Source organism: Muscardinus avellanarius (assembly GCF_963383645.1).
Source record: "Muscardinus avellanarius genome assembly, chromosome: 19".
Taxonomy (NCBI): domain Eukaryota; kingdom Metazoa; phylum Chordata; class Mammalia; order Rodentia; family Gliridae; genus Muscardinus; species Muscardinus avellanarius.
Window position 1 is genome coordinate 44,574,681 of NC_137805.1, and position 26,767 is coordinate 44,601,447.

The window sequence follows — 26,767 nt, forward strand, 5'->3', positions numbered from 1 at the left end:
AAATAAATAACATGAAATAAAATAAACAATAAGCCAGGTGTGGTGGTGCATACTTATAATTCCAGTACTTGGAAGGCTGAGACAGGAGAATCACAGGTTTTTGGCCAGCTTTGGCAATTTAGCAAGGTTCTCAACAACCTCGTGAAACTTTTTCCAAATAAGAAATAAAAGAACCAGGTGTGGTGGCACATGCTTGTAATCCCAGCATTTGGGAGGCTGGGACAGGAAGGTTGCAGGTGTGAGGACAGCCTCAACAAATAGTGAGTCCGTCATCAACCTAGTGAGATCCTGTTTCCAGATAAAATAGGCTGGAGGGTGTAACTCAGGTTAGAAAGCCCCTGAGTTCAATCTCCAATGCTGCAAAATAAAATAAAATCAGGCTGTGGGTACAGCTTGGGGGTAGAATGCATCTAGGTTCAATCCCCAGTACCAAAATAAACAAACATTAAAAAGAGCTGGGAGAGCTGGGCACAGTGGTACACACCTGTAATCCCAGTATTTGGGAGGCTGAGACTGAAGGATCACGGTTTTGAAGCCAGCCTCAACAACTCAGACCTTATTTCCAAATATAAAATAAAATTGGTCTGGGTGGCCAGGCGTAGTGACACATGCCTATAATCCCAGTACTTGGGAGGCTGAGACAGGAGGATCGTAGGTTCACAGCTAGCCTCAGCTACTTTGTGAGGGTCTCAACAATTTAGCGAGACCCTGTTTCCAAATAAAATATAAAATAGGCCTGGGAGTATAGCCCAGAGATAGAAAGCTCCTGGATATCATCCCCAGTACCCCCCCCAAAAAAAAAAAATTGATCTTAGCCGGGCGTGGTAGTAACCCAGCACTTGGGAGGCTGAGACAGGAGGATTTTATAGGTTTGAAGCCAACCTCAGCTACTTAATGAGCCCCTTTGCAACTCAGTGAGACCCTCTTTCAAAATAAAGAATAAAAAATAGGGCTGGGGGGTGTCACTCAGAGGTAGAATACCCCTGGGTTCCATCCACAGTACTGCCAAAAAAAAAAAAAAAATTGGTCTGGGTGTTGGTCTGGGTGTAGCTAATAGGTATAAAATCCCTGGGTTTAATCCCTAGTACTACCAAAAAATAAAAATTGAGAGAAGAAAAGAAAGAAAAAACAGTCAGATTCACCTATAATCCCATTATTTGAAAATTTTTAAAATCTTTTTTTTTTCAGGGGGACTGGGAATGAAACCCAGAGAGGCATACCCCCAACTTATACTCTCAACCCTATTTATTTATTTATTTATTTATTTTGTGGGTCTGGGGATGGAACCCAGGCATTCAACCTCTGAGCTACACTTCCTGCCCTATTTTTTATTTAATTTTAATTTTAAATTTTTTCCGGGTCTGGGGATGGAACCCAGGGACATTCGACCACCGAGCTACATCCCCCGTTCTATTTTTTATTCTTATTCTGAAACAGGATCTCACTAAGTTGCAGAGGGCCTCACTAAGGTAGCTGAGGCTTTCTGCAAATTGCTAGGCTGGCTGCAAACCTGTAATCCTCCTGTCCCTGCCTCCCATGTACTGGGATCACAGTGTACACCTCCATGCCTGGGATGCTGCCTTCTTTCAGGTCAGGCTCGGTCCTCATTGTGGTCTTGGGAGGACCTGTTGTACCATCCACCGACTCCACCATTGGCATAGTCAGGTATTTTCTGTGTGCTTTGGGCCGGATGGAAGCAGGGCTGGCTGGAAAGACTAATGATGCCAGAGGCAGTCCCCAGGGAACCTCTTGCCTCCAAGATTAGCTGCTAGGAGAGAAGGGAGCTCGGGCTTTTTTTCAGTATTTTACGGGAATAGTGTTTCTTGCATGGACTCTGGAGGATTTACGTCCAGCCTAGCCACTCAGTTTGGTCTGTGAACAGCAAAGAGAGAGATGGGGGCCCGTTCCCTGTAGCAGCTACTGATGGTGAATAGGCAGCACCTCCTGTCTCTGTCTAGTGCAGATAGAAATCTGCAAGAACCTACAAGCTCTTGCTCTTCTTTCTTGCTGGACTCTTCTTACTTTTCCCAATATCCCAGTGGCTGGCATGTGAGGGTATTGGTCCTGCTCTGGGCCTCTGGGGAGATTGGTGATTACTACAGAAATAGTCGTCAGCCTTTTGTCTTGAGTGTACTTTTGGTCAGAAGATATGGTTGCAATGTCTATGAAGCATCCATGGAACTTGCTACCTGATAGCTTTCTCCCTTGCAGCAGTCTCATGAGAGAAAGTCTCTGAATGGCAAGGGGATGTTTACACATGGTAGGTGCTATTGAAGGCAGGAAAGGCTGAATTATTGGAAAAGAGGACTGGGGTTAGGCTGGAAACCAAAGGCCAAAGGGTCAAGTGTGTTAGTAGCTCAACTACAGAGGAAAACCAACTGATCTCATAGCAATTTGTGTGTTGTGTGTGTGATATTGTAGATTGAACCCAGGGGTTTTCCACCTCCAAGCTACATTCCCACCCCTGTTTTATTTTTTATTTTGAAACAGGGTCTCAATATGTTGCAGAGGGGCCTCACCAAATTGCAGAGGCTGGCCGAGAACCTGCGATCCTCCTGTTTCAGCCTCCCAAGTACTGGGATTACAAGCATGCACCATCATGCCTGGCTTGCATTATTTTACTTTAAAAATCTTTTTAGCCAGATATGGTAACACATGGCTCTAATCTCAATCCTTAGGAGGCTGAGACAGGAGGATCACAGATTTGAGGGCAGTCTTAGCAACCTACCAAGATCCGATATCTTTTTCTTCCTTTCCTCTTTCTTTCTTTTGTTCATTCTTTCTTTTCTTCTTTCTTTTTTTTTGTGTTTATGAGTGTGTATGTGTGGTACTGGAGGTGGGACCCAGGAGCATTCTACCTCCCAAGCTACAACCCTAGCCCTATTTTATTAATTAATTAATTAATTTCTTTATTTGTTTTTGTGGTACTAGGGGTTGAACCCAGAGGCATTCTACCTTTGAGCTATACCCCCAGCCCATTTTTTAAAATGTATTTATTTTTTAATATATTGGTGCATTGTAGTCAAACTTCTCAATCGAATACAAGACTTGTGAGCATATAGAAGGACACATCACTCAATTAGCCTTTATCCAATCCCCATCCATTCCTTCCCCGTCCCTTGATCCCATGCTTGATTTAGTGATTGACTTTGATATGTTTGTTTAAGTACATCATGTGCTTTAGAGAGATTCCATCTTCCCTCCTCCCCTCTTCTCTGATAGGTCACCTTAATTGCTCCTCCATGGGGCCCTTTCTTCAACTAGATTTCTTCCTATTACCCATTTCTTCCTAGTTTTTGCATATTAGGAAAAGCATCTGATTTTTTATTTTCTATGATATTTCCCTGTGGATGCCATATTGCAGGCTCTGATCCCACTCTCGAAGGCCCCGGCACCGGCCTCACCACACAGCAGGCTCTGATCCTGGCCTCGCTGGCCCCAGCACAGGCCTCGTCACATGGCAGGCTTCGATCTAGCCTTGCAGGCCCTGCCACCGGCCTCACTGCACTGCAGGCTCCAATCCCGACCTCACTGGCCCTGAAACCAGCTTCACCTCATGGCAGGCTTTAATCCTGGCCTCACAGGCCTTGGCACCAGCCTCGCCACCCAGCATTCTCCTATCCTGGCCTCGGAGGCCCCGGCACCGGCCTCACTACAAGGCAGGCTCAGATCCCAGCTTTGGAGGCCCCTTCCCGGGCATTGCCTCAGGGCAGGCTCTGATCCTGGCCTCAGAGGCCCTGGCAACGGCGTTGCTGGAGGGCAGGCTCTAATCCCGGCCTTGCTGGCCCCAGCACCAGCCTCACTGCCTGGCAGACTCCAATCCCAGCTTCTAAGGTCCTGGCAACTGCCTTGCCTCACTGGCAGGCTCCGATCTTGGCCTCACTGGCCCAGGCACTGGCTTCCCCGAATGGCAGTCTCCTATTCTGGCCTCGCAGGCCCTGGTACCAGCCTTGCCACACGGCAGGCTCTGATCCCAGTGTCGCTGGCCCTGGCACCGGCCTTGCCTCATAGCAGTCTCCAATCCTGGTCCTCGGAGGCCCCAACACCACCCTTGCCTCACAGCAGGCTCTGATCCCAGCCTTGCTGGCCCTGGCACCGGCTTCGCCAAATGGCAGTCTCCCATTCGGGCCTCGCAGACCCCAGCACCAGCCTTGCCACACAGCAGGCTCCGATCCCGACCTTGCTGGCCCTGGCACCAGCCTCGCCTCACGGCAGGCTTTGATCCCGGCCTCGCTGGCCCCAGCACTGGCCTTGCTACAAGGCAGGCTCTGATCCCGGCCTTGCTAGCCCCAGCACCAGCCTCACCTCACAGCAGGCTCCAACCCCGGCCTCACCCCCAGCCCAATTTTATTTCATATTTGGAAACAGGGTCTTGCTAGGTTGATTAGAGTCTCAGCTGAGGCTATCCTTGAACCTGTCATCCTCCCGTCTCAGTCTCCTCAGTACAGGGATTGGATTACAGGTGTGCATCATCATGCTTGGCCCCCTATTTTATTCTTTTATTTTGAAACAGAGTCTAAGTTGGTGAGACTGGCCACGAACCTGCAATCCTTCTGTCTCAGCCTCCCAAGTACTAGGATTACAAGCTTGCACCACCCTGCCCAGTTTTCAGACCCTATTTGGATACCAAAAATAAACCAGGGATGATGGTACACACCTATAATCCTAGTTCTTGGGAAGCTGAGACAGGAGGATTGCAAGTTCATGGCCAGCCTCTCCAACTTAATGAGGCCTTCCATGACTTAGTGTTTCAAACTAAAAATATAAAATAGGACTAGGAGTGTAGCTTGGAGGTAGAATACCCCTGGGTTCAATCCCCAGTATCACAAAAATAAAATAAACAAAATGCATTTTTTTTTCCGGTACCAGGAATGGAACCCAGGTGCATTCTACTTTCAAACTACGCTTGCAGACCTATTTTTTTATTTATTTATTTATTTATTTTTGGTGGTACTAGGGGTGGAACTCAGGGGCTTTCTACCTTACCTTTGGGCTATACTCCCAGACCTATTTTTTACATTTTATTTTAAAACAGGGTCTCACTAAGTTGCTGAGAGCCTCACGGCAGGCTGAAATTGGCTTTGAATCTATGCAATCCTCCTGTCTCAGCCTCCCAAGCGCAGGGATTACAAGCATGCACCACCATACTCAGCACAAAATGCATTTTGTGTGTGTGTGTGTGTATGTGTGGTATTGGGGGTGGAACCCAAGGGCTTTTCTACTTCCAGGCCATATTCCCAGACCTATTTTCACACAATATTTAGAAACAGGGTCTCATTAAGTTGCTGAGCCCCTCACTAATTAGCGGGCTTTGAACCTGTGCAATCCTCCTGAATAAGCCTCCCAAACACTGGGATTACAAGTGTGTGCCAACCAGCCTAGCTACAAAATGCATTTTAAATCATATAAGTAACCCATGGTTTCATTACTGTTGGGGAAAGAAGTAAAAAAATAGAACAATGTTAAATGGAAAGTGTAGAACTGAGCTGTACCTGTAATCTGAGTACTGGGAGGCTGAAGCAGGAGGATCACAAGTTGGAGACCAGCGTGGGCAACCTAGTGAGACCCTGTCACAAAAGGAAATAAAAACAATTTGGAGTGTAGCTCAGTGGCAGAGCACTTGCCTAGCATGAGCAAGGCCCTGAGTACACTCTCCAGCACCTCAAGAAAAGAAATATCTACATCATGCCGGGTGTGGTGGCGCATGCTTGTAATCCTCACGCTTGGGAGGCTGAGATAGGAGGATCGTGCAGGTTTGAAGCCTCAGCTGATTTAAGAGATCCTGTTTCCAAATAAAATATAAAATAGGTCTGGGAATGTAGCCCGGAGGTAGAAGGCCCTTGGGTTTCATCCCCAGTATGAAAGAAAGAGAAAGAAAGAAAGAAAGAAAGAAAGAAAGAAAGAAAGAAAGAAAGAAAGAAAGAAAGAAAGAAAGGAAGGAAGAAAGGAAGAAAGGAAGAAAGGAAGAAAGGAAGAAAGGAAGAAAGGAAGAAAGAAAGAAAGAAGGAAAGAGAAGGAAAGATCTATTTCAATTCCCATCCCTTCTCACATGAGCAGATGTGGTCACTAGGTCTGTTTGGTTGTGTCCTACATTTTGAAAACAGGGTCTAGCTAGTTTGCTGAGGCTGTCCTCAAACCTGCAATCTTCCTGTTTCGGCCTCTTAAATACTGGGATTACAGGTGTGTGCCATCACACCTGGCCAAGATCTTTTTTTATATATATACTGTGGATTAAAACTAAGGGCATTCTACCTCTGAGCTATATCCCCAGCCCTATTTCATTTTTTATTTGGAAATGGGGTCTTGCTAAGTTGCTGAGAGCCTAAGTTGCTGAGGCTGGCTTTGACCTGTGATCCTCCTGTCTCAGCCTCCCAAGTCCTGGGATTACAGCCTGTACCATCATCATGGCTGGCCCAAGATTTTTTCTTTTTTTTTTTTTTTTTTTTTGTAATGGTACTGTAGATTGAACCCAGAGCCATTCTACCTCTGAACTACACTCCCAGCCCTTTTTTCTTTCCTTCCTTCCTTCCTTCCTTCCTTCCTTCCTTCCTTCCTTCTTTTCTTTTCTTTTCTTTTCTTTTCTTTTCTTTTCTTTTCTTTTCTTTTCTTTTCTTCCTTTGCGGTACTGGGGATGGACCCAGGCATGGTGGCGAACACTGTAATCCTAGTACTTAGGAGGCTCAGGCAGGAGGAACAGAGGTTCACGGTCATCCTCAGCAGCTACTTAGGTCCTCTGAAACTTAGTGAGACCCTGTTTCAAAACAGACTAAAAATAGATATAGGCCTTCTAGTAAGGATCTAGGTTCCCCTTCAGCTGGCACATCATTTAGGCATCTACATACCAGTATCATCAGCCTTCTTATATCTGAGCTCTGTGGCTCTGAGCCATAGACAGCTCTGTTTGGGTCTGATGCTTCTTTATGGCACTGGGGATTGAACCCAAGTACATTCTACCTCTGAGCTATACTCCTAGGTTTATTTTATTTTTAATTTTTTTTTTGGTACTGGGGATGGAACCCCGGGGCATTCTTCCTCCGAGCTACACCCCGGCCTTATTTCATATTCTTAATTTTGAAACAGAGTCGCACTGAATTGCAAAGGGCCTCACTAAGTAGCTGAGGTTCTTCACAAACAGCAATCTTCCTGTCTCAGCCTCCCAAATGCTGGGATTACAAGTATGCACCACCACGCCCAGCTTCTATTTTATTTATTTATTTATTTATTTATTTATTTATTTATTTATTTGTAGTAGTAGGGATGGAATCCAGGGCTTTCTACCTTCAGGCTACAGCCCTAGACCTATTTTCATATTTTATTTGGAAACAGGGTCTCACTAAGTTCCTGAGAGCCTCACCAAGTAGCTGAGGCTGGCTTTGAACCTGTGCGATCCTCCTGTCTCAGTCTCCCAAATACTGGAATTACAATATGCTCCACCATGCTGGGCTTCTATTTTAATTTTTATTTTGCAACAAATCTAAGTTTCTGAGAGCCTTGCTAAATTGCTAAGGCTGGCCTCAAATCTGTGACCTATCCAGGTTTGAGGACAGTGTCAGCAATAGTGAGATTCTCATCAATTTAGCAAGACCCTATTTCAAAATTAATTAAAAAAAAATAGGGCCGGGGTGTAGCTTGAAGGTAGAATGCCTTGGGGTTCAATCCCCAGTACCACCACCACAAAAAAAAAGAAAAAAACAATTATTTTTCAGCTTCCCAAGTACTGGTATTGCCAGCATTATTGGCATGTGCCAGCATGCCAGGCTGCATCTAATGCTTCTGAAGAGTGCTGGTCTTGGTCTTTATCGCTACTGCCACTAGATGACTAAAGGAGTGTGCCAGGTGGGGCACTTGCTCACCAGGCAGTCCCTGAGGTTGTATCATTGTTTGGAGCACTGTAAAGTACAGGAGTCCCTTCATCAGGAAGGTTGTACTACCCCTTCCCTAGGGCTTGTTGGAGCCACAGAATTGAAATATGGGACATTAAAATGTTATGACAGCCGAGTGTGGTGGTGCACGCTTGTAATCCCCACACTTGGGAGGCTGAGACAGGAGGATCGTGCAGGTTCAAAGCCAGCCTCAGCTACTGAATGAGGCTCTCAGCAACTTAGTGAGACCTTGTTTGCAAATAAAATATAAAATAGGTCTGGGAGTATAGCCTGGAGGTAGAAAAGCCCCTGGGTTCCACCCCAGTACCACAAATAAATAAATAAATAAATAAATAAATAAATAAAATGTTATTACAAATTCACTATCACTTCAGAGAGGCCTTTTGTGAGTGCTTCTGCCCTGTTGTTTCTTTCCTAGTCCCTGTTTGTTTCCTTCTTTACAAATTTCCTACAGATCTGTAATTTGTTCTGTCTCCCCCATTGCCTGCGAGCCTCACACAGGCAGAGGGCTGCCTGTCCTCTCATTCACTGCAGGGCCCCCAGCTGCCAGATTCCGTGCTTGGCATAGAGTAGCTGCTTAGCAAGTAATTGCTGAATGAATGGATGAACCAAAGAGAGAGAGCAGCATGCGATTCTTGGCCAGATGTGCAGAGTAGCTGCCGAAGAATCCAGCAAGTGTAAGATCAGCTCCCTGTTGAGTGTCAGGGAAAGCTGGGTGTAGTGGCACTCGCCTGTAATCCCAGTACTTGAGAGGCTGAAACAGGAGGACTGCAGGTTCAAGACCAGCCTCAGCAATTTAGACTCAGCAACCTAGTGAGACCCTGTGTCAAAAGAAAAAAATAAAAAGGACTGAGGGGAGCTGGGCATGGTAGTACACGCTTGTAATCCCAGTACTTGTGAGGCTGAGACAGGAGGAGCACAGGATCGTGACCAGCCTCAGTTACTTGGTGAAACCATCTGCAACTTAGACCCTGTTTCAAGCTATAAAATAAAAACAGGACTGGAGTGTATCTCAGAGGTAGAATGCCCCTGGGTTAATTCCTCAGTACCACCAAAAAGAAAAAAAAAGGTAGAGTGTCCCTGGGTTCAATCCCCAGTAAAACAACAAAAAACAAAACAAAACAAAACAAAAAAAAACAATTTAGGATGTAACTCAGAGGTAGAACACCCCTGGATTAGATCCCTAGTGTCCCCCCACACACAGGGAGGGGAGGGGGGAACTAAGTCACGCTCACTCCCTTGCTTGAGACTGATCAGAAGCTCTGTTTCCACCCATCTCTGGCCTCCTCCAGGACCTGGGCTCTGTGTGTCTTAAAGGGTCCAGCCCAGCCGGGCGTGGTGGTGCACTTAGGAAGCTGAGATAGGAGGGTCGCAGATAGCAGCAATTACTAGTGAGGCCCTCTGCAACTCAGTGAGACCCTGTTTCAAAATAAAGAATAAAAAATAGTGCTGGGGTGTAGCTCAGAGGTAGAATGCCCCTGTCCATCCCCTGTACCGCAAAACAAAACAAAACGACAAAACCACACAGCCCAGCCCAGTCCTGCTTACTTATCTACAGTAGCATTTCCTTGACATTTGGGGACAGGTGCTTGTACCACAGCCTGCTCGTTTGAGCCCTTCTAGCCAGGAAATTGCCCTCTATTCCCCTTGCTTCATTCTCCTTCCTGGGCAAGGCTTTTTAGAACTGTCATGGGAACCAGCTGACTACAGATTTGAAGCAGGCATCCAGAATATGGACCATCATTGCTTAAATAAGGGGCTTTATTTATTGGCCTATTGATTTTTGAGTTGATTAATGCCCTACTCTATTACAGAACAAATCATGTGTAGTTTATTAGTTATTCCAGCAGGTACATCAGTGACTGAGGCCCAGTCCTCTCTCCTGGGGACTATTAGTATTTTTTAGCACACGATACACATCATTTGCTAATTACAGCTGTAACTCAGAGTCAGTAACAGGAAACGACAGTAGTGAGCCATCCACGGGGCTTTCTTTATGCGTGTGAGGGAAGGGGTATTGAGACTGAGGTTGAGTGATGGCTTGAGGTCCCACCCACTTCCTTACTGTGTGACCCTCAGCCAGTAATTTAACTTCTCTGGGTGACAGCTTTCCAGTCTAAATCCAGGGTGCTGAGCTCCAAGTGGGTGTTTAGTGACTCAAACATAATCATGGTCCTATTATCATTAATCATGTGTTGACATGGGAAGTCAGAATAAGCGAAGTCCAAAGCAAACTCTTGGAGTAGCATTCTATAAATATAATTATAAATCTTTAAACCATCGTTCTTTCTTTTTTTGTGGTACTGCTGGTGATTAAACCCAGGGGCAGAATTCTACCTCCAAGATTCAAACCCAGGCCCACTTGATTTTTTTTTATTTTTGAATTAGAGTTTTGCTAAATTACTGACAGCCTTGCTAAGTTGCTGAAGCTGGCTTTGAACCTGCGACCTTCCTGTCTCAGCCTCCCAAGTACAGGGATTACAGGTATGTGCAACCTTTTTTTTTTTTTTTTTTTTTTTTTTCTGGTACTAGGGATGGAACCCTGGGGATCTACACCCCCAGGCTGATATTTTGAAACAGGGTCTTACTGAGTTGCAAAGGGCCTCACTAAGTAGCTGAGGCTGGCCGCGAGCCCTGATCTCCTGTCTCAGCCTCCCAAATGCTGGGATTACAAGTGTGTGCCACCAGGCCTGGCTCCTTTTTTTTTTTTTTTTTGAAACAGGGTCTTGCTATGTTGAGGCTGTCTATGAACCTACGATCCTCCTGTTTTAGCCTTCCAAGTACTGGAATTACAGTATGGGTTGTGCCACTACACCTGGCCGCTTTTTTTTTTTTTTTTTTTTTAACCCTCTATGGGTCAGTGAGCAACAGAAGAAAAATATTGATTAAGTGTAATATATGAGCTTGTTTAAACTTAGCCTTTTTAAAACAGTAAAGTCATATGTTACAGTCACCCTAAATAAACTTAAAAACAGGGAACATAAGGAAATATTCCCTTAAAATCATAATTAATAGTGGCTCATGTTTAAGGAGCGTTTATTACAGGTCAGCCCCATGTGATCCCTTTAATCTTCTGGATCCTGTGCTTATTTGGCCTTCTGGACTTTTCTCTGTGTAGTACAAATACTCATGTGCTCATGAAGAAAGGTGTGTGCTCTGTGTGTGTGTGTGTGTGTGTGTGTGTGTGTGTGTGTGTGTGTGTGTTTTACTGTCATGATGGAATATGAAGTTTTCTTTCTTTTAATGAAACACCTGGTGAGCCGGGCGTGGTGGCGCACGCTTGTAATCCCAGCGCTTGGGAGGCTGAGACTGGAGGATCGCACCGGTTCGAAGCCAGCCTCAGCTACTTAGTGAGGCTCTCAGCAACTTAGTGAGACCCTGTTTCCAAATAAAGTATAAAATAGGACTGGGGTGTAGTCCAGAGGTCGAAAGCCCCTGGGTTCCACCCCCAGTACCACAAAAGTAAAAATAATAATGAAACACCTGGTGATCTTCCCTTGCTCATCTGTGCGAGGGCCCTCCTTTTTGTCAAGTCTTGTATATGTAAATTCAGTACACTTTTAGGTTGCTATCTTTTTATTGTTGTCTTAAAGGGATTCCTTTGCTCTCATTGCAGCGCTTGGGAAGCACTCTACCATCCCCAATGCAGATGAGGAAGCGGAGGCTGGAGGGTGAGGGGCTGAGCCTGAGTCACAAAGCTAGGGGCTGTGTGTTTCTTGTTCACCACCTTTTCTGAATAGACGGCAGGTTCCATTAAGTCAGGCCCTGTATCCATCTGGTTCTTGGCTGCATCCCCAGCACTAAGGGGAGACTATTGAGGGACTAATTTCCAATGCCTGGATGACGTGAGCTGGGATCAAAAACCACATTTTATGCCAGTGGTGTTGCTCAGTTCTGTGCACACCGACGTCCCAGGTCCCCTTTCCCACTTACCCTGGTGGCTGGCCCTGAGAGCCCCACTCCTGCTCATGTCTGCATCCAGCGTGGACTCCTCAGCTGCCTTGCCTCTGCACTGCCAGGTGGGTCCTGGAAGTCTGGAATGCTGCTCCACAAGTGGCAACTTCTGTTGAGAGAGGTCACCCACCCTCCGTCATGGCAGGCCCCTTGGCCACCTGCTCTGTGCTGCTGAGGAGGCCTGCGGCCCTGGGTCTGGGTGCCAACCCTCCAGCACAAGTGGATCCCCAGGCCTGTCTTCTGGAATTGCGTCTAGTTGGCCTGTCAGGCCTTGCCAGGCATGGCGCTGGTGGAGGTGTCTGGGCCGTGTCCTGTAGTGCCACCCGTGGCTGGGTGGCGTGTAGATGCCGTTCCTGTTCAGCTGGGCCCTTCTCAGCCGCACTCCCGTGGGTTACGTGGGATCCGGGTCTGAGTAGGGAAGCACCACCTCTCCTGACCCGAGGCGCCCTGGCCCGCTGGAGCCTGGTCCTCGTCAGCTGGGTACGCACGTTCACTTTTGTCTTCAAGTGGTAGCAGTTGTCAGCGTCTTGGCTCATTCAGGCTCTCCCCAGCCTCTCCCCACAACCAGAGTGATAAGAAATGCCTGGATTGCAAACGGCAGGCACAGCCCGCAGGGAGGCCTGGCTTTGGAAGCCCCTCTGTCCCAGCTCGCCGGCCTCAGGCAAACTGCACAACTCCTTGTAACTTATGTATTTACAAATATGAGAGGATTGTGGTTTGTGGACAGCCTCAGCTACTTACTGAAGCCCTTTGCAGCTCAGTGAGATCATGTTTCCAAAAATAAAGAATCAGCCGAGCGTGGTGGTGCACACTTGAAATCCCAGCATTCAGGAGGCTGAGACAGGAGGATCTGGGTTCGCAGCCAGCCCCAGCCACTTCGTGAGGCCCTCTGCAAATTAGTGAGACCCTGTTTCAAAATAAAGAATAAAAAATAGGGCAGGGGTATAGCTCAGAGGTCGAATGCCCAAGGGTTTCACCTCCAGACCCACAAAAAAGAAAAAAGAAAAAAAATATATATATATATATGGCTGGGAGTGTAGCTTGAAGGTAGAATATCCCTGGGTCCCGTCCCCAGTACTGCAAAAAAAAAAAAAAATAGGGCTGGGGGTGTAGCTTGGAGGTAGAATGCCCCTGGGTCCCACCCCCAGTACTATAAAAATATATATATGTGTGTATATATTTATATATTAGTACCTACCATGAGCCAAGCACTCCTGTTTCCAAGGAGCCCACAGTATGGGAGAGAGAAGCAGAAACAGGCAAGACAGGGAGGCACAACGGGGCTGGTGGGAAGCTCTTCCAGGAAGGTAGCGTCCTGAGGGACTTGTAGAATCTAACCAGGTTCCAGGTATTGAGAGACAGACCTGGGAGAGGAGAAGGGAAAGAGGACCGCTGTGTGTGCTGCAGGGCTTGTGTGGGACAAGAAATGAGTGATAAGAAATGAGAACATTTCAGGACAACAGTGGTCAGAGCCACGTGGCCTTTGGGGCCCTCATGATGCCGAGGGTCACGCTGAGCCTTGGTTTTAAGCTAAGGACAAATATAATCAGGTTTGTGCTCTGCAGACTTCACTCTGCCAGGAAGGAAGGAGGTGAGGAGCGTGAGCCCAGAATCCGGGTTGCGGGGAGGAGGCTGCAGACTGGAGAGAGATAGCAGCAGACTTGGTTCCCTGCCGTGGAAGAGTGGTTGTGAGGACTTGGGATGGAGTTGGACAGAAATGCTTTGAGAAGCCAGGCCTGGTGGCTCATGCTTAACATCCCAGTACTTGGGAGGCTGAGCCAGGAGGATGGCGAAGGTTCAAAGCCAGCCTCAGCTACTTAGGCTCACTCGCTCTCTCTCTCTCCACTATGTAGTAAAACCATATTTCAGAAATAAAGAATAAAAAATAGCCAGCATTCAGGAAGCTGAGACCAGAGGATCACAGTTCGTGTACAGCCTCAGCTACTAAGCAAGGCCCTTCACAACTGAGTGAAACCCTGCTTTGAAAATAGAAAGAATAAAAAAAATAGGGCTGGGGGTGTTGCTCAGTGGTAGATGCTCCATCCCTGGTACCCCCCCCCAAAAAAAAGAAAAGAAAATAGGACTGAGGTGTAACTTGGAAGTAGAATGTCCCTGGATTCCATTCCCCATATCACAAAATAAATAAATAAATAAATAAATAAATAAATAAATAAATAAACAAACAGATGCCAGGCATGGTGGCACACCCTTATAATCCCAGTACTTGGGAGGATGAAACAGGAGGATTGAGGTTCATGGACAGCCTCAGCTACATAGTGAGGCTCTTTGCAACTCAGACCGTATTTCAAAATAAAGATTTAAAAATAGGGCTGGGGTTGTAGCCTGGAGGTAGAATGCCCCTGGGTTCCATCCCCAGTATGGCTAAATAAATAAATAAATAAACAGGCCAAGGTCATTCTCTGAAGGCACAAGGGAACAGACATGTTCTGGCCTCAGTTGAAGGCAGCGACTAGGGCCATGGTTGCATGATGAGCTGGAGCTCAGCCAGGCCTTGTGTGCATGCTTGTGATCCCAGTGCTTGGGAGGCTGAGACAGGAGGATCGCGGGTTCAAAACCAGCCTCAGCAACTTAGTGAGGTTCTATTTCCAAATAAAAAATAAAATAGGTTAGCCAGGCGTGGTGGCACATGCTTATAATACCAGCGCTGGGGAGGCTGACACAGGAGGATCGCATAGGTTTGAAACCAGCCTCAGCTACTTAGTGAGGCTCTCAGCAACTTAGACCCTGTTTCCAAATAAAGTATAAAATAGGTCTGGGAGTATAGCCTGGAGGTATAAAAGCCCCTGGGTTCCACCCCCAGTACCACCAAAAATAAAATAAAATAAATAAAATAGGTTTGGGAGTGTAGCACAGAGCTAGAACACCCATGGGTTCTACCTGTCAAACACACACACACACACACAAATAAAACAATAAAATAAACCTCAGCTTATTACTAGTTGTACAAGTGAGAGAAATGAGTTGAGTGGAAGGAAGTGACGTACCGGAGCCACGCGGCTGCTGGCTTGCCATGGCGTCTGCCTGCCTCTTGCCCAGATCGCCCTGCCTGTGTGGCAGAGGGCCGTGGGTTTTCAGCCGCTGTGGCTGAGCCCCAGCTCCTCTGGAAACTCCCTTCTCACAGCCCGGGTGGAAAGCCGAGGTCAGAAGCCGGCCTTCAGGCCGGGATGCAGCTCAGTGGCAACGCACCTGCTTTGCAGGTATGGTGCTCTGGGTTTGATCCCCGGTTCCATAAAAGACCAAAAAAAAAAGAAAAAGAAAAAAGAAGCCGGCCTTCCACCAGCCACGGGGTTCCCTCCCCAAGAGCCAAGCTCCAGCCCAGCCTGGCGTCTCCTCTCAGAACTGGTGACTCGGGGCTGTGTCCAAGCAAGCAGGGCCTTATCCACTATATATTTATTTGTTTATTTAGTGCTGGGGATGGAACCCAGGGGCATTCTACCAAGCTATATCCCTAGCCCTATATTATTATTATTTTTATTTGGAAACAGGTCTCGCTACATTTCTGAGGCTGGTTTCAAACCTGTGATCATCCTGTCTCAGCCTCCCAAGTACTGGGATTACAGGCCTGTTCCACTAGACTTGGGGCCTCACACCCCCTTAGTATGCAATTCTTCACACGTTGAACACCTGTGACCTACTACCTGGAAGCCACAGTTAGCACTCTGCTGCACTTGCGTGACGAAGTAGGCCATCCTCTAATCCATACCCATCTTTTTGGGGGGTACTGGGCATTGAACTGACAGCATTCTACTTCCAGGCTACCCTGGTTTATTGTTTTCAGCACTGGAAATGGAACCCAGGGGCATTCTCTTTGTGCTACACCCCCAACCCTATGTTTATTCTTTATTTTGAAACAAGGCCTCACTAAGTTGCAGAGAGACTCACTAAAGAATTAAGGCTGGCCGTGAACCTGCGATCCTCCTGTCTCAGCCTCCCAAGTACTGGGATTACAATCATGTGTCGCCAAGCCTGGAAAACTACCTTATTTAATTTTTATTTTGAAACAGTCTTGCTAAGTTGCTGAGGCTGGCTTTGAACCTACAAACTTTCTGTTGCAGCCTCACAAGTGCTGGGATTATAAACTTGCATCATCATGTCCAGCTGTATATTACATAAAACTTCTGACAGGAAGATTTGTCTCTTCTCTTTGTTTTTTTATTTGTGTATTTATTTACTTTTGTGGTTCTGGGGATTAAACAGGTTACATTCTATCTCTGAAATACACCCTCAGCCCTATTTTATTTGACTTTATTTTTTATTTTTTTGCGGTACTGGGGATGAAACCTAGGGGTATTCTACCTTGGAGCTATATCGCCAGACCTATTTTTTATTCTTTATTTTGAAACAGGGTCTTACTAAGTCACAAAGAGCCTCACTTAGTTGAGGCTGTCTGTGAACCACAATCCTCCTGTCTCAGCCTTCCAAATGCTGGGATTACAAGCGTGCACCACAACGCCTGGCTTTTATTTTATCATTTATTTGTTTGTGTGTGTGTGTTTATGTGTGTGATACTGGGGATTGAATCCAGGGACATTCTACCTCTGAGCTACACCCCAGTTCTATTTTATTTTTATTTTAAAACAGGATCTTGCTAGGTTGATGACTCACTACTTGCTGATGTTGTCCTCGAACCTGCGCTCCTCCTGTCTCAGGCTTTTAAGTATACTGGGATTACTAGCATGCACTACTATGCCTGGCTTACTTTTTATTTTGAAACAGGCTCCCTGTCTATTTATTCTTTTGTGTGTATGTGTGGTATTAATGGAAACCAGGATCATTCTACCTCCAAACTACACCCCCAGCCCTATTTTTTATTCTTTGAAACAGGGTTGAGTTGCAGAGGGCCTCACTAAGTAGCTGAGGCTGGCCAAAAACCTATCTCTGCCTCCGAAATGCTGGGATTACAAATGTGTGCCACCATGCCCAGCCCTGTTTATTTGTTAATTTCATCATTTATTAGCTGATTGGTTTTCCTTCTTTTTTTTTTTTTTCTGGTACTAGGATGGAACTCAGGGTCCTTCTACCTCTGGATTACACTCCCAGACCTATTTTATACTTTATTTGGAAACAGGGTCTCACTAAGTTGCTGAGAGCCTCACTAAGTAGCTGAGGCTGGCTTCGAACCTATGCGATCCTCCTGTCTCAGCCTCCCAAGTGCTCAGATTACAAGTGTACGCCACCACGCCTGGTTTGCTGATTGTTTTTGTTATTTTTTTATTTGTGGTGCTGGGGATTGAACTCAGGGACATACCACCTGAGTTACACCCCAGCCCTATTTAATTTTTATTTGGAAACAAGGTCCCACTAAGTTGCTGAGTCTGGCCACGAACCTGTAGCCCTCCTGTCTCAACCTCCCAAATACTGGGGTTACAGGTGTATACCACCACACCTGGCTGAGTTTTTGTTTGTTTGTTTGTTTGTTTGCCACAATGGGGATTGAACGTGTGGCAGAAGAAAAAGCGACATTCTACCTCTGAGCTACACCCACCCCCAGCCATATTTTTTTATTATTTTATTTTGAAACAGGGTTTAAATTGCAGAGGGCCTCACTAAGTAGCTGAGGCTGGCCAAAAACCCGTGATCCTCCTGTCCTCAACCTCCCAAGAATTTGGAATTACAAGTGTGCACACCGTGCTTGGCGAGTTTTTATGTATGTATGTATGTATTTTTAGTGGTACTTGGGGTGGAACCCAGGGGCTTTTCTACCTCCAGGCTATACTCCCAGACCTATTTTATATTTTATTTGGAAACAGGGTCTCAGTAAGTTGCTGAGACATCACTCAGTAGCTGAGGCTGGCTTCAAACCTGCGCCATCCTCCTGTCTCAACCTCCCAAATGCGGGGATTACAAGTGTGCGCCACCACGCCAGGCTGTAGTCACACATTTTAATGATGTACAAGATGGTAGGTAGAGGCATACATGCACACACACATCACTCATTTAGCCTTTCCTCACTTCCCACCCCATTGAAATTGGCACACTCTTGTAATCCCAGCATTTGGGAGGCTGAGACCGGAGGAGTACAGTTCGCGGACAGCTACAGCCACTTAGTGAGGCCCTCTGCAACTTAGTGAGACCCTGTTTCAAAATTAAAAATTAAAAATAGGGCAGGGAATGTAGCTCGGAGGTCAAATGCCCCTGGGTTTCATCCCCAGACCCACAGAAAAAAAGAAAACTGGCAGTTTCTTTTTTCTTTTTAATTTTTTTTTTTTTTTCTGGTACTGGGGATGGAATCCAGGGGCATTCTACCTCTGAGCTACACCCCTAGCCCGATTTTGTATTCTTCTTTGAAACAGGGTCTCACTAAGTTGCAGAGGGCCTCACTAAGTAACTGAGGCTGTCCGTGAACTGCGGTCCTCCTGTCTCAGCCTCCCAAATGCTGGGATTACAGGTGTGCGCCACCACGCCCGGCTCAAAAATGGCAGTTTCACATGGGTCAGCTAGTAACCTAACAGGTCCACTTCGCCAGCTGTTTTGAGGCACTGAGTTGCTTCATTCTGTTTGGTTGTGAATTGTGATGTTGCATCTGCCCTTATCTGACCTGGTCAGAGACCCGGGACCTCTTCCCACACAGAGCATCTTGAGGCCTGGGTGAGAAAGGGTGCCCGGGTACAAGGGCAGCCTTTGCGGGGTCACTGCTTGTCCCGCCGGGTGGCTGGGCATGATGGACAAGGCCTTGAGCTGCCAGGGTTCTCTGCTCTGTGGATCCCCGCACAGTCCTGCGCGCTGCCTTGCCACGGCCACTAGTCCAGCTCTCCAGGCGGATGTACTCTTATGCCAGCTGTTTGAACCTCCTCGGCCTCAATCTCCCTATCAATAAACTGGGGAATAGCACACCTTCCAGAGGAGTCCTGTGGTGACGGTATGGCAGGTGTGCATCCTGAGACCATCAGTGCTGTTGGCCCCAAGCTGCACAACAGGATTCTATTTTATTTGGAAACAAGGTCTCACTAAATTGCTGAGAGCCTCACCAAGTTGCAGAGGCTGGCTGAGAACCTGTGATCCTCCTGTCTCAGCTTCCCAAGTACTAGGATTGCAAGTGTGCGCCACCACACCCCGCCTCACCCAACTTCACATATTCTCTCTCCCCCTCCTCCTTTCTTCTTCCTCTTCCTCCTCCTCTTGTTTTGTTTTGATTTTGGTGCTAGGATTGAACCCAGGCGCATTCTACCTCTGAGCTATACTCCCAAGCCCTTTTTTATTTTGTAACAGGGTCTACGTTTCTGAGGCTATCCTCAAACTTGCGATCCTCTCATCTTAGCCTCCCAAATACTGGGATTAGAGATGTGTGCCACCATGCCCAGCTTCTGGGGCCCTTTTAATTCTGTGGCCCAGAATGGGACAGGGTGAGCTAGGCACAGAGATACCATAGTAACAGAGCCAGTCAGGGCCTCTGTCCTCAGGGAGCACGCCATCCAGCAGAGGAGACATGGCCACCAGGCAGCCACAGTTTAGATGAATTTGTACCAGCTAATGGAAGTTGATGGAGCCAGGACCTGAGGGATAAGTGATACTGCCTGAGACCTGAAGGGCAAACAACTGTTGACTAGATGAAATAATTTATTCCAGGCAGAGGAACTAGTAAAGATCCTGCATCTGAGTGAGGTGGTACAGGCAGAGGTGATGCATATAGCAGTGACCCAAGTGTAAGGCCCTGGGGACATGATCTTCACCTGAGATCTTCACCAGGCGCCTTTAGAGGAACAAAGACAGTAATATGATCAGATTTGTGGGGTTTTTTCTTTTTCTTTTTTTCATTCTGGGGATGGAACCCAGTATTCTAACTCCGAGCTACACCCCCAGCCCCCTTTTTATTCTTTATTTTGAAACAGGGTCTTACTGAGTTGCAAAGGGCCTCACTGAGTAGCTGAGGCTCTTTGCAAACCTGGATCTTCCTGTCTCAGCCTCCCAAATGCTGGGATTACAACCTGCGCCGCCACGCCCAGCCAGATTTGTGGGGTTTTTGTTTTGGTTTGGTTTTTTTGCGGTACTAGGGATGGAACCGCGGGGCATTCTAACTCTGAGCTACACCCCCAACCCTATTTTTTATTCTTTATTTTGAAACAGGGCCTCACTCTGAGTTCCAAAGGGCCTCACTAAATAGTAGCTGAGGCTCTCCTTGAACCGCAGTCCTTTCTCAGCCTCCCAAATGCTGGGACTGCAAGCATGCGCCACAATGCCTGGCGAGATTTGTGTTTTGAAAAGTTCCCAAGCCAGTAATCCCAGTACTTGGGAGGCTAAGACAGGAGGATCACAGGTTTGAGGATAGCCTCATCAACCTAGCAAGACCCTGTTTCAAAATAAAAATAAGCCGGGCGTTGGTGGTGCATGCTTGTAATCCCAGCATTCGGGAGGCTGAGACCAGAGGATCGTGGTTCATGGACAGCCTCAGCTACTTTAGTGAGGCCCTCCGTAACTTACTGAGACCCTGTTTCAAAAATAAAGAATAAAAAATAGGGCAGGGGGTGTAGCTCAGAGGTAGGTGTGGACGGTCGGCAGCTTTGCCAGATGCAGGCCGTGTAGGAGACATGGCTGATGTAATTGGCAGGCCTCTCTGACTTCTTGTGGACTGGGCTCCTGGATGAGATGGCTTCTCAGTTGGAGAAGCAGGTTTGACCAGGGAAGATGAGGCCTTTGATAGGGGCCTGGCTGGATGAGTATACCTGTCTAAGAGTTGAGGCATGTGGGCCACTGGGCACACCTGCACTGGTCTGGAGTCCAGAGGTCAAGTTTTTGGATGGAGGTAGATCAGGAAGAGCGGGCAGGAGGCAGAGTGCTGGCAACCACTGAGGGACCAGAACAATCTTTCAGGGTCAAGCGTGGGCAGGGCTTTTTTTGGTCCAGGGACAGACTGGAACTTCTTTCTTTTTGGTACTGGCTTTGAACCCAGGGGCATTCTACCTGTGAGCTACACCTTCAGCCCTATTTATTTATTATTTTAAAACAAGGTCTCACTAAATTGCAGAGGGCCTCGCTGTGAACCTGTGCTCCTCCGGTCTTCAGCTCTCAAGCACTAGTATTACAGACATGTACCCAGCAGTCTCTCTGGTCTCCCAGCATCTGCCTACCCCAACCCCAGCAGGGGCCCTGGTTCAGGGAGGCTCCTGCCGCTTCTCACCTCTTTCTCTCCTCCCAGATCCTGCTCATCTCTGATTACTTCTACGCCTTCCTGCGGAGGGAGTACTACCTCACACACGGTCTCTACTTGACCGCCAAGGACGGCACGGAGGCCATGCTTGTGCTCAAGTAGGCCTGGCTGGGCACAGGGCTGCACGGACTTCAAGGGGACACAGGCCAGAAGCTGGGCAGGTCTCACATCAGGTTGCCAGAAAACCAGTCCTCAGGCCAAAGAGGCTCGCATCCAGAATCACAAATCTTTGGCACCAAAGGGGACCCATGACTGGCAGCAAGGCCTATGGGGAACAGCTGGGAACACCCACTCAGACCCCTGCTTTGTGGCTCTACACACTAAAGAGCCCCCTCAGGAGAAGGGGGAAAACAAGTGAACAGGGCTGGACAGGTTGTGGCTACTTAATAAATGTTTTGTTATGAAAATTATCTATCCTGAGACCATGTCCACGTCACAGCCCCCAGTGCTGTCACAGCACACTATGAAGAGGTGTGGGTTTCCAGAAGGAACACAAGTCTGTGTTGGTGAGCTGAGACTGGCTCCAGACAGCCCCCAGCATCCCTCCCCATTCCCAAGCAGGCAGCTGGAGGCAGAGGGCCAGGCAGGCCAGAGCAATCTTTATTCTGCAGAAGGACAGTGACAAACAGATCCATACACCATGTGGAGGTGGGGGAGCCAAGGGCCAGTCTTTCAGGGTGACAGGTCCAGGCAGGGGCAGAGCCGCAGCGGGGTGAGGGGCAGGTGGGCAGACAGGCAGGGGCCTAAAAAAAAAAAAACCACAGAGCAGGGGTGCTGAGGGCTGCTCCCTACGATCCCATCCAGCCAGCACCCAGCGGGGCAACACTAACAGGACTGGCCCAGAACCCACCAGGGGCTGGTGGGTGCCCCCTAGCTCCAGCCGCATCCCTGCCCAGCCCACCAGGGGCAGAGGAGCTCAGTTCAGGAGCCAGGGGCTCCCTGGGCAGAGCCTGACCCGGCCCCCCACTCCCAGGCCAATCCCCCCTACTGCTGGCTCAGAAGCCGAAGGTTTCCTGGGAGGCGTAGACCATGTAGAGGAATCCATCCTCATCCTTCTCCTGCTCGTAGATGTCTGCGATGGGCGTGGACACGCTGACCATGCTGTGCTGGTTCACCAGCAGGAAGAAGGCCTGCGTGGGGTTCAGCTGCAGGCGGCGCCTGAGGGGGCAAGGGGACCCCCAGCTCTGAGCGGGCGCCTCGCCCGACCCCTCCCAGGCTGCCGCGGAGCCCCTCGCCGTGCCAGGGCCTCCCTCTAGGCTCCGACCTTGACCTTTTCGCTGGCCTCGCAGCTCCCGCCCGCCGCCCCGTCCCCGGCGCGACCCGGCCGCCGCCACGCACCGGATGATCTTGACCAACTCGCTCATGTTGACATGGTCCGGGACCAGGAACTTGGTCTTGTCCAGGACGGGCAGCTGCTTCTCGCCCTTGTAGCGCTCGATGATCACCTGGGGGCGGGAGGGGCGCTGAGCCGGGGCGGGGCGCGCGGGGCGGGGCGGCGCGGGGCGGGACTCACCGGGATCTTGCTGGGGTGCTGGTCGCGGATCTGCTGCACCTCCTTACAGCGGTCGGCTGCGGACAGCGGGGGGTGAGAGAGCGGCGGGAGGCCCGCCCGCCCGGGGCCGGGGGGGTGGGGCGGCGGCGCCCGGAGCGGGCTCGCGCCGGCCGGTCGGCCGCGCGTCACGGGCTGACGTCACCGAGCGCGGCCGGTGGGCGCCGCCGCCCCCCCAGTGCCCGCGGGGCCTCACCGAAGCTCCGCCGCTGCTTGAAAGGCCGGTCCGAGGGCATCGCGCGGGCCCGGCGGGCGCGCGGCCGGGTCGGGGCGCGCGGCTGGGCGGTGCGGCTGCGGCGGGCTCCGGGGGCTCCGGGGCTGGCGCTCAAGGGCTCCGAGCTCGCGCTGAGCCGGGCGGCGGCGGCGGCGGGAGGTAACTCGCCCGGGTGACGTCAGGTCACAACATTCCTTAAAGGGGAGGCCGGCGCGCCGCTCCCATTGGGCCGACGCAAAACCCGCCTGCCCGGCCCGTGACGTCACGGCGCAGAGACCCTGGGTTCCCGGCGCGGGGCGCGAGGGGGTGGGGCCAGGGCACGTCACAGTCGTGTGACGTCACGGCCAGGGAGGCTGGCCCCACCCGCGCCGAGGCGAGGCGGCGGCGGAGCGGCGCGGGCCGGAGCGCCCCTGTGCCGCCCAGGAACGCGAGGGGCGCGTGAGGCCCGCGAAGGAGCAGGACTCCAGGAAGGAGGCCGGGCTTTCAGAGGACGCTGGGACAGAGCCGTGGAAGACCTCAGGTGCCCACAGGAGCCGCAGCTTCAAGGCCAGCTGCAGCAGTGTAGCGCGGCCCTCAGCTACCTGGGAGACCCCGTTTTAAAAGAAAACAAAAGCCGGGCGTGGTGGCGCACGCTTGTAATCCCAGTACTTGGGAGGCTGAAACAGGATTGCAGGTTCGAGGCCGGCCTCAGCTACTTAGTGAGGCTCCCTGCAATTTAGTGAGACCCTGTTTCAAAAGGCGCACGCCTGACATCCCCGCGCTTGGGAGGCTGAGACAGGAGGATCGCACAGGTTCGAAGCCAGCCTCAGCTACTGAGTGAGACCCTGCTTCCAAATCAAGTAAAAAAAGGTCCGGGAGTATAGTCCGGAGGTAGAAAAGCCCCTGAGTTCCACCCCAGTACCACACACAAAATAAATAAATAAAAAGATAAAGAATAAACCGGGCGTGGTGGCACAGCCTGTAATCCCAGCATTTGGGAGGCTGAGACAGGAGGATCGAGGTTCCTGGACAGCCTCAGCTACTCTTAGTGAGGCTCTTTGCAACTCCATGAGACCCTGTTTCAAAATAAAGAATAAAAAAATAGGGCTGGGATGTAGCCCGGAGGTGGAATGCTCCTGGATTTCATCTATAGTGCCGCAATAATTTTTTTTTTTTTTAAATAAGAATAGAGCTGGGGGTATAGCTCAGGGGTAGAATGTCCCTGGGTTCAATCCCCACTACCAGAGAGAGAGAGAGAGAGAGAGAGAGAGAGAGAGAGAGAGAAAAGGAGAGAAAGAGAAGAGAAAGCAAGACAAAATAGAAAGTATAATGAGAAGTTAGCAGGTCCATCACAGTGGGAGATTATTAAAACCTCTCGTAACGAATGCACCAAAAAAAGTACATAGAATATTTTTATACAATTAATAACCCTGCTCACTGGACCTCTATAGAACCCTGAACCCAATATATTACTTTCAAACACAAGGAACTTTTACAAAAAATTAGCCAAACTACTAGGCCTCAAGACAAATCTTGACAGATACCAAATAGTAAATTTCTTTTTTTTTTTTTTTTTTTTTGCAGGTCTGGGGATGGAACCCAGGGGCATTCTACCTCCAAGCTACACCCCCTGCCCTATTTTTTATTCTTTATTTTTAAACAGGGTCTCATTGAGTTGCAAAGGGCCTAAGTAGCTGAGGCTGTCTGCGAGCCTGATCCTCAGGTCTTACAAGGGTGCGCCACCACACCTGGCCACTCCTCTTTTTTATTTTTTATTTTGAACCAGGGTCTCACTCGGTTGCTGATTGCCTCACTAAATTGCTTTGGCTGGCCTTGACCTTGAGATCTTCTAGCCCTGTAGTCCCAAGTAGCTCAGATTACAACACTGTGCCACCCTGCTTGGCTAAACCTACTTCTAAATAAGTTTATTTGTGTCACTAGAGATGGAACCCAGGGGCATTCTACCTCCAAGCTACACCCCCAGCCCTACTTTATTTTTATTTTTATGTTTACATCTTTTTTTTGGTGCACTATAGTCGCACATCATAATGTGGCTCATGTTGACAATGGCGTATATTCACACAGTACTTGGTGCCTCCCCCACCCTGCTTCCCTTTCCTTCCCTCCTAGACTGAGTGTCCAGGTTAACAGTGTTATATCCACATTTATACACATATTGGAATGTAGCCAGGTTAAGCTGGGCGTGGTGTCACACACTTGTATTCGCAGCATTTGGGAGGTTGAGACAGGAGGATCGCAGTTCGCAGCCAGCCTCAGCTACTTAGCGAGGCTCTTTGCAACTCAGTGAGAACCTTTTTCAAAATAAAAAATAAAAAAAGAATAGGACTGGGGGTGTAGCTCAGAGGTAGAATGCCCCTGGGTTCCATCCCTAGTACCACAAAAAAAAAAAAAAAAAAAAAAAGAAAGAAAAGAAAGAAGGAATAGAAGGAAAGAAAGAAAGAAAGAACTGGATGTAGTGGCACACGCTTGTAATCCCAGCATTCAAGAGGCTGAGACTGGAGAATCATGGTTCACGGCCAGCCTCAGATACTTAGTGAGGCCCGGTTTCAAAATAAAGAATAAAAAAATAGGGCAGGGGTGTGGCTCGGAGGTCGAATGGCCCTGGGTTCCATCCCCAGACCCGCAAAAAAAAAAAAAAAAAAAAGAGAGAGAGAGAGAGAGAGCTAAGCAAGGTGGCACAAGCTTGTAATCCCCGGGCTTGGGGGGCTGAAACAGGAGGATCGCACAGGTTCGAAGCCAGCCTGTTCCAAATAAAATACTAAATAGGTCTGGGAGTGTAGCCCAGAGGTAGAAAGCCACTGGGTTCCATCCCCAGCACTACAAAAAGTGCTCAGAGATAGAATGCCCCTGGGTTCTATCCCCAGTAGCGCAAAAAGAAAAAAAAAATTAAAAAATAAGGCAGAAGGTGTAGCTCAGAGGTAGAATGCCCCTGGGTTCCATCCACAGTATCACTGAAAAAAAAAAAGTGGGAAACATTTATTTATTATTTTTGTGGTACTGGGGGTTGAATCCTGGGGCATTCAACACCTGAGCTACTCCTTGAGCTCGATTTTTTATTTTTTATTTTTATTTTTTGCAGTAATGGGGATTGAACCCAGGGGCATTCTACCTCTGAGCTATACCCCCAACCCCATTTTTTAATTTTTTTATCTTGAAACAGGGTCACCCTAAATTGCAGAGGGCCTCACTAAGTAGCTGAGGCTGGCTGTGAGCCTGTGATTTATCTCACTGTCTCAACCTCCCATGTACTGGGATTCCTGTTTTTTGTTTTTTATTTTGAAACAAGGTTCTCATTAAGTTGCAGGGGGCCTCACTAAGTAGTTGAGGCTGGCCATGAACCTGCGATCCTCCTGTCTCTGGCTCCCAAGCACTGGGATTACAAGCATGGACCACCATGCCTGTAAAGCCACACATTTAAAACTCTGATGAAATGGACAATTTCCTAGAAATGGATAGTTTGGGGCTGGGTGTGGTGGTGCACACCTGTAATCCCAGTATTTGGGAGGCTGAGACAGGAGGATTGCAGGTTCATGGCCAGCCTCAGCTACTTAGTGAGGCCTTCTGCAACTTAGACCTTATCTCAAATAAAGAATAAAAAATCGGGCTGGAGCCGGGCATGGTGGCGCACACTTGTAATCCCAGCATTTTGGAAGCTGAGACCGGAGGATCGCGGTTCGCAGACAGCCTCAGCTACTTAGTGAGGCCCTCTGCAACTCAGTGAGACCCTGTTTCAAAATAAAAAAAGAATAAAAGATGGGGTAGGGGGTATAGCTCAGAGGTCAAATGCTCCTTAGGTTCAATCCCCAGTACCGCAAAAAATAAAATGGGCAAGGGATGTAGCTCATAGATAGAATGCCCCTGGGATCCATCTCCAGTATCAAAACAAATAAAAAAGCTCACCTCAATGTACAGCAAACATTACACTACAGCCGGGCGTGGTGGCGCACACTTGTAATCCCCGCGCTTGGGAGGCTGAGACAGGAGGATCGCACGGGTTCGAA

At 48.7% G+C, this 26,767-nt stretch overlaps 2 protein-coding genes across 2 annotated transcripts in view; one reads left to right on the plus strand and one right to left on the minus strand.

Moving 5' to 3' along the window:
- The window catches only part of PIGU (phosphatidylinositol glycan anchor biosynthesis class U), a gene marked incomplete at both ends in the record, with an annotated part of 98,890 nt that extends 77,785 nt beyond the window's left edge, over nt 1–21,105 (plus strand). The window contains one exon of the mRNA XM_080716412.1: nt 20,992–21,105. Within this exon, the coding sequence (XP_080572538.1) occupies nt 20,992–21,105 (114 nt within the window). The remainder of the gene's footprint in view (nt 1–20,991) is intronic.
- An 893-nt stretch (nt 21,106–21,998) lies between these two features.
- Nucleotides 21,999–22,788, minus strand: MAP1LC3A (microtubule associated protein 1 light chain 3 alpha; the record flags this gene model as incomplete). The annotated part of the gene is made up of 4 exons (XM_080716647.1): nt 21,999–22,161; nt 22,342–22,448; nt 22,517–22,572; nt 22,749–22,788. The coding sequence occupies 4 exons, from the start codon at nt 22,786–22,788 to the stop codon at nt 21,999–22,001; spliced, it is 366 nt and encodes a 121-aa protein (XP_080572773.1).
- Nucleotides 22,789–26,767: the final 3,979 nt, after the last annotated feature.